This window comes from Dendropsophus ebraccatus, chromosome 4 (assembly GCF_027789765.1).
Source record: "Dendropsophus ebraccatus isolate aDenEbr1 chromosome 4, aDenEbr1.pat, whole genome shotgun sequence".
Taxonomy (NCBI): Eukaryota; Metazoa; Chordata; class Amphibia; order Anura; family Hylidae; genus Dendropsophus; species Dendropsophus ebraccatus.
In genome coordinates, this window is record NC_091457.1 from 90657624 (window position 1) to 90672002 (window position 14379).

A 14379-nucleotide genomic window follows, 5' to 3' on the forward strand; every position below is an offset into this window, starting at 1 on the left:
GCGCTGCACCTGTTGTCCTGTGTGTGCAGGGAGGACACGGGCAGGATATGGAGGAGCAGCATTTGGGAGGCTGCCGTACTGTAGTTCCATCAGCATCATTAACAGTACAGTGCTGCAGCTTAGGAGGAATGAATGGGCTGCAGCACACAGCAATGTCTCCTATAAGTTATGTGTGTGGCATCCTGCCTGCTGCAGCCCATTCATTCCTCCTAAGCTGCAGCACTGTACTTCCCATACCCTCATCCCTATGTGCCCCTTATATAGTAATAAAGCCCTAATCATCCCCCCTATAGTCATACACCCCTATCCACCATCTATCCCTATGTGCCCCCTATATAGTCATACACCCCTATCCACCCCTATGTGCCCCCTATATAGTCATACACCCCTATCCACCATCCATCCCTATGTGCCCCCTATATAGTCATACACCTCTATCAGCCCCCGTATAGTCATACACCCCTATCAGCCCCCGTATAGTCATACACCCCTATCAGCCCCCGTATAGTCATACACCCCTATCCGCCCCGTATAGTAATACACTGCTATCAGCTCCCCCGTATAGTCATACACCCCTATCCGCCCGTATAGACATACACTGCTATCAGCCCCCCGTATAAACACACACCCCTATCCGCCCCCCGTATAGTCATACACCCCTATCAGCCCCCGTTTAGTCATATACTGCTATCAGCCCCCCCTGTATAGACTTACACTGCTATCAGCCCCCCGTATAGACATACACTGCTATCAGACCCCCTGTAGTCATACACCCCTGTCCGTCCTCCCCGTATAGACATACACTGCTATCAGCCCCCCTGTAGTCATACACCCCTGTCCGTCCTCCCTGTATAGTCATACACCCCTGTCCGTCCTCCCTGTATAGTCATACACTATCAGCCCCCCTGTAGTCATACACCCATCCGTCCCCCCTGTATAGTCATACACTGCTATCAGCCCCCGTATACACATACACCCCTATCTGCCCCCCGTATATCATACACCCGTCCGTCCCCCCTGTATAGTCATACACTGCTATCAGCCCCCGTATACACATACACTGCTATCATCCCCCCTGTAGTCATACACCCCTATCCACCCCCCTGTATATCATACACCCCTGTCCATGCCCCCTGTATAGTCATACACTATCAGCCCCCCATATAGACATACACTGCTATCAGCCCCCCTATATAGTAATACACCCTATATCTGCCCCTCCCTTTACAGTCATACACCCCTTTCCCTATGTAACCCCCTGTAGATACACGTCCAGGTCTCTGCTGAGACCCCCTAATAATGACGACATTACTTTTATTTTTTTTACTTTTTTTAATCAAAATATTGCTCGTTTGGCATAGCAAGTGGGTGTGGTTTGCAAAAAAGGGGCGTGTCATAATTATCGTTCAATTATCGTTACCGCAGCTACAACCGCCATAAACCGCGATATTGATTTAGGCCAATATCGCCCAGCCCTAGTTTAACTTCACTTCTGGACACTAGTTTACAAAATAATCTGCATAAAAGTCCTTTAGTATACACATTAATTTAACTGTTCTGATCCTGAGTTACAGGCTATTATATACCTTAGATTTGCAGTCATTATTCTGCAGGTGGAGTCACTGTGTACATAAATTACTTATAGGGGTACTCATTAGGGTACGTTCACACGTACCGAATCCGCAGCAGATTTCATCTAAATAACTGAACACCGCATCAAATCTGCTGCGGATCCTGTATGTGTAAACGCACCCTTAACAAAAGTTATTCCATATGGACAGCATATTAGATGACCACTGGGATCCCTGTCTGATCAATGATCGTGAGAACAGAGAACAACTGTTTCCTGAATGAATAGAGAAGCAGTGGTCAGACCCCCAACAATCCACTAGTTATCCCCTATCCACCCTTTTTGAAGAGAAGGAAAATGACTTGGAATTCTACTCATCTAAACAGTTTGCATGTGAAAAGAAGTCTTTGTAAATCTCGTTTTAGCCTTTTTTGTGACATAACTTGACAAGTCATTAATTGTTTTGTATGTAAAGGATTCATTGGGTGTGCACACGATGGCCCAGATTTATCGAAGGGTGTAAAAAATACACTGGTGTAAACTGCCCACAGCAACCAATCACAACTCCTCTTTCATTTCACCAGAGTTGAAAGCTGAGCTGTTATTGGTTGCTGTGGGCACCAGTGTATATTTTACACCCTTTGCTAAATCTGCCTCTATGGCTAGGTTCACACAATGTATAACACAGTCTGTTGCATAGCATACTGCCAGGCGGCGTTCCGCTCGTTCCTGCAGCCGACATTGCTGTGTAGGCTGCAGAAACTTTATCTTATTACAATTAAATTGCGGGCACCGTTGGGTGTGCCCGCAAATCAAGTAACCATTCACTACAATGTAAAGTATGGCCGCTGTATGCACATAAACAATATGTATAACCTACAATTAAGTTATGCTGCACAATTAATTACCAATATTCACAATATAATACTTTATTAATTTCAAAAAGAAGAATATACAATAAAATCTATTAACAAACAGAGAAGTGGTACAAAAACATTGGATGCGCACAGGGCAATAACACAATCGTGTGTGTGTGTGTATAAACAGGTTGCTGGGAATTCCTCATACACAACATATCCCAAATCTGACATGTAATATATTCTGACAAGTGTACAAGCAAGTGCTTACATACTATAATCCACTATATCACATTAGGAAACATTCCAACACCACCTCTAATATAGCAAAATATCTACCCGTGAAAATCGCATGCCCTGCAAACACACCGCTGCATTTTCCCCTGGATGACGAATTTTTGATTGTATATTCTTCTTTTTGGAATTAATAAATATTGGTGTTTACTTGTCCAGCATAATTTAATTGTAGGTTATATGTACAGCTGTGATCCCCAAGTACTCTCAATCTAATCTGATGCATTGGTCTTTTATTGTAGTCTGTGGAGTGAATTAGTCAGATTTGATTGAGACCCTAGATGAGAGGTGCTATGTTGTGCACCGACTGTATCTTGGGATTGCAGCAGGTCTCAGGGTGGGACATGGTGCAGTCAGTGTCTTTTGACATGTCTAATGACATGTCAAAAATTATTATAGGTGAAAGTAACACTGAAATAAAGTTAAACCATTTTAACTCTGAAAAAGTAACAGTTCCTATATTATGTGTCATGCCATTCTCATAGCATTGACAAAAATAACCAGTTACATTCAGAGTCCATCTAGCTGCTGCTGTTCTGAGGGTGGGGCTGTATTGGCTGAGGTCCCCCTTACTGCCATGTGGGTAAGTGATAAATGCTTTTGGTTGAAATTCCCCTTTAAATGGGCATGATTATTATTAACAAATTTGCATTTTTTGATAGAGGCATTTATTTCTATAATATTTGTAATTGACGTTATTTAAAAAGAAAATGTTTTCTCTGTGTAATTTAAAGTTTATGATTTTAACCACTAGGTGTCTCTGTTTTAGCATCTCAGCCTGTTGTAAATACACATTGACATCTATGACAACTGCAGGGCTAAGGCTGCATTCCCACGTTCCGTGATCCTGACGGATCACGGACGTGGAATGCATGTACCGCACTGATTCATTACAGCGCGGCGCTTATGAATACAGTCTCCCCCGCTCCCAGCATTTAATTACAGATACTGTCCGGGCACGGGGGGACTCCGGTACATGCATTCCACGTCCGTGATCCGTCAGGATCACGGAACGTGGGAATGCAGCCTTAGACAAAATTCAGGAAGTAAAGTGGTTGGGACATTCAGAGCTCTGTGCTGTCAATCACAGTGCAGTGAGCCCAGCAGCAGACTACTTTATAAAAGGTCAAGTGAGCAGCTTACAAAGATCACTGGAAGATCACATTTTTTTGTTGCTGTGTTTTGTGTTTTTTTTTTTTTTTTTCGTGTTTGGTGCAAAATTTAACTACAATTGCAAAATTTGCAGTACAATAATGCCAATATTGCACCACAGCTTTCATAATTACTTTTAAAATAACACAATTTTGAAAATTTTGCCACAAAACTGGTGTTATTTTAACATAATTACTAAAGTCTGAGAAACAGAATACCATTTTGCTCCAGAATTGCGATATCACTGTAAAAATTGTGTTATTTTACAGCAAATTTTGCAGTTGCTAATAAATTGCAGATAAATTGAGCATCAAGATAGACATGACTGAGAAGTATGTGAAAGCCATAAAACAAAAACAAAAGTGACCTTTCCAGTTGTCTTTGAAAGCTGCTCACCTGATTTTCTATAAGAAGTTTACTGCTGGGCTCACAGCACTGTAATTGACAGCACAGGAGAGCACAGAGCTCTGAATGTCCCACTTACTGTAGTTTGTCCAAGCCCTGCAGTTGGCTTAGACAAATTTATTGCCAACAGGCAGGGCAAAAAGTGTGACACCTAGTGGCCAATGTTAGAAATTTGAATTACAAAAATGTTAGATATTGATGCCCCTATCCAAATAAGCAAAGTTGCTTTTTATGACAGGTATATGTTCAAGTTTTATTCATTTTGGGCAGATACTGGTGGTGTGGGCATGGAGAATTGTAAGTGTCTGCATACCACCACACACACCACAGCACATCTTACAAGTGTATGAGTGACTCAGTAAAAGAAATAAGTTTATAAGGGGCAATGAGATGTTTGGCAGAATGCAATAACCATATATCTCTTCCCTTTCTATATTCCTCTCTCTTTACAGGGCCCTCAACATGGAGCCTACTGTGTTATATTGTAGGAGTTTCACTTGCACTATGTCTTGGTCTCCTCACTTCATATTATGTTGCTACACTCCATGAGAATGACTTGTGGTTTTCCAGCATTAAGGTACTTCACAGTGTTAGACCGACAATCTGTAGAAGACTAATACATTATCCTACTTAAAGGGAGCCTGTCACCCCGGCAGCCGGGGTGAAGCCCGCCCGATCCCCCCGGTGGAACCCCTCTTGATGTCTGGGACCCCGTCCCGCCACCGAGAAGTCCCCGTCGGAAGCCACGCACGCGCTCACCAGAGATGAGTTCGACACAAATAGAAAATGACTGGACCAGTCATTCTCTATGGGCGTCGGACTCATCTCTGGTGAGCGCGCGCACGGCCTCTGACGGGTATTTCTTGGTGGGGAGACAGGGTCCGGGGCTTCGAGGAAGGGGTAAGTATAAGGGGCTTCACCGGAGAGGCGGTCAGGGGGACATGTTTCCTTTAAAGAAGAAAAGAAGAAGTCTGGGGTTGGACTTTTTTTTTTTTTTTTGGCCAAAAGAGCTGGGGAGGAGTTGGCTGAACATAGCAGGGTCCCACCTCGGGCGCTGAGTGGTGCAGACATGTCTCGACCCGGGTCCCCGCTGCGACCAGGAACCAGAGCAGAGGACAGCGGAACCCTGCGCTGGAGCCAGGGAGGTAGGTGCATGTTGTTATGCTCAGCCACCTCCTCCCCAGCTCTTTTGAAAATAATGTCCGACCCTATACTTCTCATTTTAATAAGGTTCTTTCAGATTACCATGCTAAGTGGGCATCAGAATCCCAAGGTAACTTGCACACGGTTTCTTTAGGAACTCAAAAGGGAGATTGTCCCAAATATCCTGGAAAACTAATCACAGATCTTCTGTCTCTTCATGTAATCCCAGACAGACTTGTTGATGTTGAAATCAGGGTAGTTTGTACATATATACTAACAGGGTAGTTAGTAAATATTATCCTCTAATCCAAGTAGTGAATCTAAACTTTCCCAGAGAGATGATGCCATGTTCATACTGAAGTCTTGAAGTTATTGTTTAACTTCTTTGTATTTACCTGTTTTTGTTCCTTTCTTTTTTTTTTTTTTTATTGCACACCTATGCATCTCAATTTCGGCCACTGCAATACGTTGTACTTGGTACAGATGCACGATTTATACAATGGAAATTGCTTATTGTTTATATTTTCTTATCTGACATATATATTGTCTCTGTAATATAAATCCCAATAAAAATTATTCAAACAGGAACAGAGACAAGTCGAGGACCATGAATGTTTGTGTGACAGCTACAGGGGACTGGGCGAAGCGGTTTTAATATGTCTGTTATTTTTATACAATTCCTAGTCTCTGAGTAAATATTGCTTTTGCTCAGGCAACCTTTTTAAAGGGGTAATCCCATCTTGGATTATATAGTTATACGTGTAGGGCTTGTCAAGTTAAATATTTTTGAAAATATATATATCAAGCAAACTTGCCTCCTTCTCCTGCTATTATCCCTCCATTGTTGACCAGCTCGTTGTCCTGATATGCCATATAGCATACCTATTTATAAATATTATACATATATACTCTATGGCCCAGATTTATCAAAGGGTGTAAAATATACACTGGTATAAACTGTCCACAGCAACCAATCACAGCTCAGCTTTCATTTTACCAGAGCTGAAAGCTGAGCTGTGATTGGTTGCTGTGGGCAGTTTACACCAGTCTACATTTTGGACCCTTTGATAAATCTCCCCCTATATCTCTATACAGTACATCTATATTATATCTTTATTTACACCAGCTAGATCAATGCTTTTAGAGCAGATTGGTGGTTGGTAACCTAGACAATGATATGTCAGCCATGGGATGGAAAGGGCAGCATATCAGGAGAAGGTGGCAAGTCTGCTAAATTTAATGTATTTGCAAAAAATGTTTAACTTGATGAGTCTTACGAGATTAACTATTAGTTCAGATAAGAATACACCTTAATAAGTAAACAATGGTGAAAACACAATCTTATTTCTATGTATATTGTAACCACTAACCATGAAGCATCAGTTACTGTAGGGTGAAATTAAGTCACAAGAGCCCTCTTGTGGTGAGTTTTAATATTGTTGGTATGTTAAAACTTGATACATCAACATGTATATTAGAAGATCAAATAATCGGTATGTATCGCACACAGAAGCAGCAGCAGTGTACGGTACAATACATGTGGATAAAAAGCACAAGATTCAGGGCATACCGCAGATTTTTAATTTGCTGCATTCACTTGTGAATTTATACAACAGAATTAATCTTTTGCAATTGGTACAGTAAAATTAACACCAAAATCAAGTTCTGCATTTTAGCGCATGGGCTCAGTCTTATTGTTACATTAGGTTAGTGTAGTACAATACCTGTAGATTGTCAGCATCCGATAACCCTCTGTCATTTTATGTCTTCACAGGAAGTTGAGAGAGAAATCTCCTTCAGGACTGAATGCGGCTTGTATTATTCATACTACAAGCAAATGGTTTACGCCCCGTCCATCACACAAGGTATGGACATTCTTTGAATGCCACTGACGGCTACCTTTATGGGTCAGGGACTTACAAAACTGCACAAATAGAATAAATAGAATTGTGAATGATGAAGGAGGCCTAACCTACTTACTTCACATGCCATGACTTCCATGCGGAGGCCCCAGTGCACCGGGCAATAATTAATTAATCATTAGGTGCGCACTTAGTCAGTGGGATCCCAAGATGGAAGCAGATGATTGTTAAGCCAGCAGATGTTCACTGCTAGACACATGTTCTCAGCTATAAAAGGCAAGTGTGCAAAGGTTAAGAGAAGTCTTTTGAAGCTGGAAATGCATGGCTGGAACTTTCAGGGCATTTCCCTCTGTATTGTACATTGCACTGTGTTCAGTCAGTTTTCTGTCTTTAAAGGGAACCTGTCACCCCCCCCGTGCCGGGGTGACAGGTTCCCGACCCCCCGTTAGAGACCCCTATACTCACCTCATCGCGCCGGGTCCCGCTTCTGAAGATGGTCGGGTCCCGGAGATCTCAGCCGCCGCAGCCCGGCGCGCGCTGAGAGATGAGTCCAACGCTCATAGAGAATGACGGAGCGCTGGACTCTCCTGTCATTCTCTATGGGTGTTGGACTCATCTCTCAGCGCGCGCGCCAAGCTGCGGCGGCTGAGATCTCCGGGACCCGACCATCTTCAGAAGCGGGACCCGGCGCGATGAGGTAAGTATAGGGGTCTCTAACGGGGGGTCGGGAACCTGTCACCCCGGCACGGGGGGTGACAGGTTCCCTTTAAAAGGGCATTAGAACTCTAGTAATGATTATTGGCTATAAAGTCAAATTGATAAGTCACATCTTGTAGAAAGATGAGCAGAAACATACAGTCATTTGGAAGACTGCTATCTTCACATACTGCTCTTAAATACCTCTTATCTCATGGAAAACAGTAGACTTGCACTGTTTAGTATGGACACTGGAGTACAGTCATGTTGTCTCTGCAGTAGCAGAAGCATATATTTAGAAAGTTTGGTTATAGTGTAAATAGGTTTTCCTGACCAACAGCTGGAGATTGAAGATGACTGCCAACATTGGAGCTAGGCTAAATAACTAACATTGGAGCTAGCTCTGATGCTAGTCTGTGCCTAAAGCTATCAGCTGCAGATAGGAGCTGAGACTGGTACATACCCTGTGGCTGGTGAGTCTGTTTCACACTTGGGGCCTTATTCCACCGAACGATTATCGTTCAGATTATTGTTAAATCGTTTGAATCTAAACTATAATCGTTCGGTTGAAATGCAGTTAACGATTAACGACCGAACGAGAAATCGTTGACCGCTTTATAAGGCCTGGACCTAATTCTATCGTTGTTCATTCGCAAAACGTTCGCAAATCTTATCTTTCCATGGAAATGAGTGAACGTTTTCAGGTCTTTCGCAATAGCGGTCGTTTGAGATCGTTAATTGCTAACGATTATGCGAACGATAATCGTCCGGTGGAATAGGGCCCTTACCCAATAGCCTGCATCCTTCTTACGTCACACAGAGGCTAGGCCGGCCTCTGTGTGACGCAGGAAGGATGCAGGGCTGTAATAAAGCCCCAGGAACCGCCCGGATGCCAAGTTGGACAGAGTTTGTTTACAGTGAGGGAGGTAATTAAAATACTTTCGCAGGCAGGTTTTAGGAGCTGTATTGGCATTTTTTATTGGCACGTTTTTTGCTGATTGGTTCCCTTTAAGAAATGTTGGGTGACTAAACAAGGCAGTGAGTGACCCAAAGCACACAATTAATTCAACTAAAACACATTTTCGGAGGAGACTGTTCCAAAATTCCTTCTTCACATTATGCAAATCCTTTTTGCAGCTAGAAGAAACATTTGGTAGTGGGGTTTACTTTATTTTTGTTGCACTATGAATATTAATCCAGTCTGCTCAATAAAACCATGACCTGACTTAGATTACTAATAAAATGTTGTTTGATTGTCATATATACAGCCATATAGGTAATTCCAAAGAATTAGGGGCACACTTATTAATGACTTTAAAACGCGCGATTTTTCTACAGGGTATTTGTCAATTTTTTACCCAGTTGAATAAGACTAATTTAACAAAATATTGGAATAGAATATTTCAAAAAATACAAAAACAAATTGACCTAGTATTGACCAGTTTGTGCTATTTTTAAAAAATGCACAAATCCCGGATTATGCTAATTATTGGGTGAATACTCAAAACAAGCTGATTAAAAAAAATTGCATCTAAAAAATGTTCGCCTGTCTATTGACCTCATTGATGTGGTTAATCAACAGGAGGGGAGTGCCCTTGTGTTCAGCCTTTGATCGCCTTGGATGGCCTTTCATGTTTGAGACATTAGAGCGCTTCGGCTTTACTGGGCCCTTCCTCACGACGATCCGTGCCTTGTACACCAGTCCCACGGCGGCACTTAAATTTCCCCATATGATGTCCGAGACTTTTTCCCTTCGGAATGGCACTTGCCAGGGGTGCCCTCTATCACCCTTACTCTTTATCCTTTGCATAGAGCCCCTGGCGGCTGCGATTCGAGATTGTCCGGACATCAGGGGTGTCTCGGTTAGAGGCAAAGAGTTTAAAATCATGTTATTTGCTGATGATGTCCTCCTCACCCTGTCCGACCCGCTCACTTCCTTACCAAACCCGTATACGTGCCCTACTTAGTAAATATGGTCACTTGTCTGGGTACAAAGTCAACACCTCCAAGTCTGAAGCCATGGCCCTTAACCTGCCCGGCCCCCTAGTAGCCCAGCTTAGTTCTGGTTTCAAATTTAAGTGGACCTCGTCCTCGTAAGGTACCTAGGTGTCCGTCTCACTCCCTCCTATTCATCCCTATATCTGGCCAACTACCCCGCACTCTTCCGGGATATCCGGACCCTTATGTCTAAATGGTCGTCCCAATACATTTCGCTTCTAGGCCGAGTGGCGGCGGTGAAAATGACTATCCTCCCCAAACTTTTGTACTACTTTGAGACACTCCCGGTCCGTATTCCTCTCTCTGAGCTACGCAGTATCCAAAGAGCAGTTTTCAAGTTTATTTGGGCTTCCAAGAGACATCGCATCCCCAACTCGGTCATGATGAGCAGCAAGTCCCAAGGAGGACTGGCTGTTCCTAACCTCCTTCACTATTATTGGGCGACCCACTTATGCCAAATTAGGCATGGTATAAATATTTGGCCTACAAGAAGTGGATCGAAATAGAAAAGATATGGTTAGCTCCCTTTCACCCTAACTCTTTCCTATGGCACACGTCACCGCCTAGCTGTTCACATCTCTCACTATTGGGCCCTATCCGTTTCACCCTCCATGTTTGGTCCTCCTGTTCTGCCAAGTTTGGGCTTACTTCTTCTGCCTCTCCATTAAACTCTTTTCTACTTTCTCCGAATTTTTCACCGGGTCTCCAGTCCCAAACTGTTAAACTGTGGGGATCTAAGAAACTCTTTCAATTTGCAGACATTGTTGATCCCTTGACCCGTACGCTCTTCCCTTTTGATAAGTTAGCTGATAAACATGCTCTCCCATCTTCGGAACACTTTATGTATCTCCAGCTTCGTCATTTTATGGTGTCTCGTCTGGGAGCCCTCACAGTTTCTAAACCTTCTGCCTTCGAGCAACTGGTTAGAACGGGGACTTCGACCTCTGGCCTCCGACACCCAATCTCCGACATTTATCGTATCCTTGGTTCACCTGCTGAGGGCACCCAGGTGAGACACTCATACATGACTAAATGGGAGACACTACTGGGAAGGACACTACCTCCAGAGTGCTGGAATACTATCTGGGATAGAGCTGCCACCTCCTCAATATGTACGACCTATAAAAAAATCCCACTATAAGGTGTTGATGTTCTGGTACCACACGCCAGAGTTGCTCCACAAGCTCATTCCCTCGGTGTGTCCACTATGTTGGAGGTGCACTAGAGTGCTAGGCTCCCAATTTCATATTTTTTGGGAATGCAAGCTTGTGCGGCCCTTCTGGTCGGAGGTTTGTGAGGTGTCCTCGGTTGTCCTTGGTGTCATGCTTCCTAGAGAACCGGGCCTTTGCCTTCTCAATCTTTTCTCTAAAACACTTCGGAAAAAGCAGGCAAATTATTATTGGTCCTCCTGACCGACGCAAAGTCCCTAATTGCTAAATGTTGGAAGCAAACTGTTCCTCCTTCCATCCAGCACTTCAGAGCCAAAGTCCGGGAGCTACATTCCCTTGAGCGCCTCACGGCATCTCTAAACAACAGGCTAGATGTCTTTTGACTCTATTTGGTCTCCATGGGATTCATATTGCTCTCCTTCTGCATCCACCAGCGGTACATCCTAGACTCCCTCCCCTTGTTGTATGTTCCCTGGCTTTGTTGTCTTTCCCCTCCTCTCTTCCCTCTCCCATACCCTATGTCCTCCCCTATACTAAGTCTTCGTCCTGTCCTGTGTCCTCAAGTTACTGGAATATTATGGCCTGTTGGCCCGTTTTAAGCAGATATTGTTTTCATGAATCCTGACCAGGGTTCCGGAAGTCTTTCTTTCTACAATATATAACGTTTCTTTCTCATGCCTGCCCCGGGTTACCGGCTGGGCCACGTTACTGCCTTCTGTATTATGCACTATAACAATGTTCTGCTGTTTTTATTTGTATCTTATCCAGTCTGTATTGTTATATGTATTCCTTAATTGAAAATTCAATAAATATTACAATTGTAAAAAAAAAAAAAATGTTCGCCCGTCGAATACTGGTTCATAAATAGAGCTTAGACAAAAAAGAGCGAACAATCTAATTATTTACCTAAAAATAAGCGCTAAATCCTTATTTTAGATAAATTTCCGCCATTGATTTCAATGTACCTATAAACTTCACACATCCATAACTTTTGAGGATCCGTGAATAGGCAGTGATCTGTGCTGCAAACAAATAGTTCTAGTGTTCTAGACATGTTCTAGTGTGAATTTGCAACTGCGGCACAGGTCACTGTCTAGAATATAGTGGTCCATAAATTGCTGACTGCTATGGAGACACACAATGCTGTCTGCAAGCCTGGGTCTGTAGTTGCAGACAGAATTGTGGACGTGTGAATGTAGTCTAAGGTACAGAATTTGAGCTTAGCAGGAGGGGGGGGGGATAAAGTATATGTACCGCTTCCCAAGGGCCAGACCACCCGACTGGCATCTCAGCCCACCACCACTCTCAGAGCTGAGAGCGGTGGTGGTTGTGAACCGAGACAAGAAGCTGACAACAGTATGGAGGGAGGAAGGGGCCAATCTTCAAAAGAGAGCAATTTTACAAATGGCAGCCATCTACAAAATTGCTTTCTTTTGCATTTCCTATAACCTAACAAAAGTTAGGACTATTTTTGTTAAATAGGCGTGCTTGACATCAAACAATACACTTGCTAATATACATTGTCTGTGTTTTAAATATTATTATGAACCATAATGTTGCACTGTGTGTAATTTTCAGGTATCACTGACTTGATCTATGACAATAAAACTGAGTCATTAAGAACAATTAATATCCTGGAAAGAATGAATGTATACCAGGAAGTTCTCCTTGCAGTGATCTTTAGGGTCCTCAACTTGTGGGTAAGTGAAAAGCTGAAACTGTGCGACCACAACCGTTCATTTGTTGTTCCCTGTGCAGTCACGTGACTGAAGAACCACTCTGAAGAGAAAAGGAGACCCAGCTGAATTAGCACTTTGGCCACTTTATCCTTAGGATTGATGGGGTTCCCAGAGTTACACACTTAATTCTCACAACTGAGAATCTGCTTTAGGAGGGTATTCCAAGAAAGGGGGTATTGGAAGAAAATCAACTTTTCCCCTATGGACAGGATAGGGGAAAAGTAGGAGATTGCGGTCTGAACTCTGTACCCCCGTCGATCTCCGCATTGGGCCCCCAGCTTCTGTATTATAAATAGAGTCGTGGGTATAGCACAAGACCATTGTCTCTATTCATTCCTATGGAACGACGGAAAGAGCAGAGTTCACCAAAAAAGCACTGTACTCTGCTTTTTCTGTTGGTTCCATGGGAATAAATAGTGCAGTGGGTCATATGCCAGACCATGGCTCTGTTAAGTATATAGAAGCCAGAGTCCCGATACGGAGATCGGCGGGGGCACCAAAGGTCAGACCCCTGCGATCTCCACTTTTCTTGGATTTTCTTGGAATACCTCTTTAATATATCCAGCTAAGACAATGCTCTGTAATTTAAGAAGGTCAGCAGTATAAATCTCTCTCAAGCTATTTTCACACAAATATTTCTCAATAGAGTAAATAAAAAAGATACTTTTTAATGGATCATTAATAAAGTGCTGTGTTTCTACCAATCTATGGTAATGTAGTGCATTCTCTGTTTATGTGCATACGTGTCAACCTTCTGCTGTTAATGCTGACTGAAGCATTTAGGCAAACTCTTTATATATGCTGATAAGCAAAGGGCTGGCTCCATGTTTATGCGGGTCCTTGAGCAAAAGTACCTTTAGTGGGCATTATCACAGTACAACTAACATAACGGCAGTAAAACAGCAGAAACCACTGATACTAAATGTAAATGTTGGGCACCTGCTGTCATCAGTGGGTGACAATGGTTTTATACATGGGGTATAAAACCTGCAGTGCAGTTCACCTTGCACTCTAGGTTTATTCGCTGCTTCTTTAGATTACAGTGGGGTCAGTATTACCAATAATAGCAGTATTCAAGGGATAGATAATACTTTCAAACTATTACCACACTCTAACTAGTACTACTATACTGTTACTGAATAAAATCTCATACTATACTAAGACCAACATTGCCCTGTACAGTGACTATATATTGGCAGATACCAGATGTACACAGACTGTGCAGACCAAACAAAAAATTACATCTATATTAATTGACTCTTCAGTTGATGTTTTCTTTGATCAAATTCCTTTACATTTATTTTTATTTTGCATCTGGCCCAGGCCACGATCCTTCTCTGCAGAATTTTGTAGAGAAAGATTTTAGATTGCTTGCTTCAGCTCATTTAGTATAAAACCACTGTGCCCAATACTATATGGGGTACCTCTGTGCCCCCATATAGTAGACAGGTCCTTCTATGCCCACTTTTAGCAATTAGGCCACTCTATTCTGGT

General features: G+C 42.9%; 1 protein-coding gene across 3 annotated transcripts in view; it reads left to right on the top strand.

Moving 5' to 3' along the window:
- The window catches only part of DPY19L3 (dpy-19 like C-mannosyltransferase 3), a 57583-nt gene that overhangs the window by 6353 nt on the left and 36851 nt on the right, over window positions 1-14379 (top strand). For all 3 annotated transcript variants that reach the window (XM_069968579.1, XM_069968580.1, XM_069968578.1), the window contains exons 3-5: window positions 4731-4855; window positions 7196-7286; window positions 12725-12846. In XM_069968579.1, coding sequence (XP_069824680.1) covers window positions 4731-4855; window positions 7196-7286; window positions 12725-12846 — 338 coding nt within the window. The remainder of the gene's footprint in view (window positions 1-4730; window positions 4856-7195; window positions 7287-12724; window positions 12847-14379) is intronic.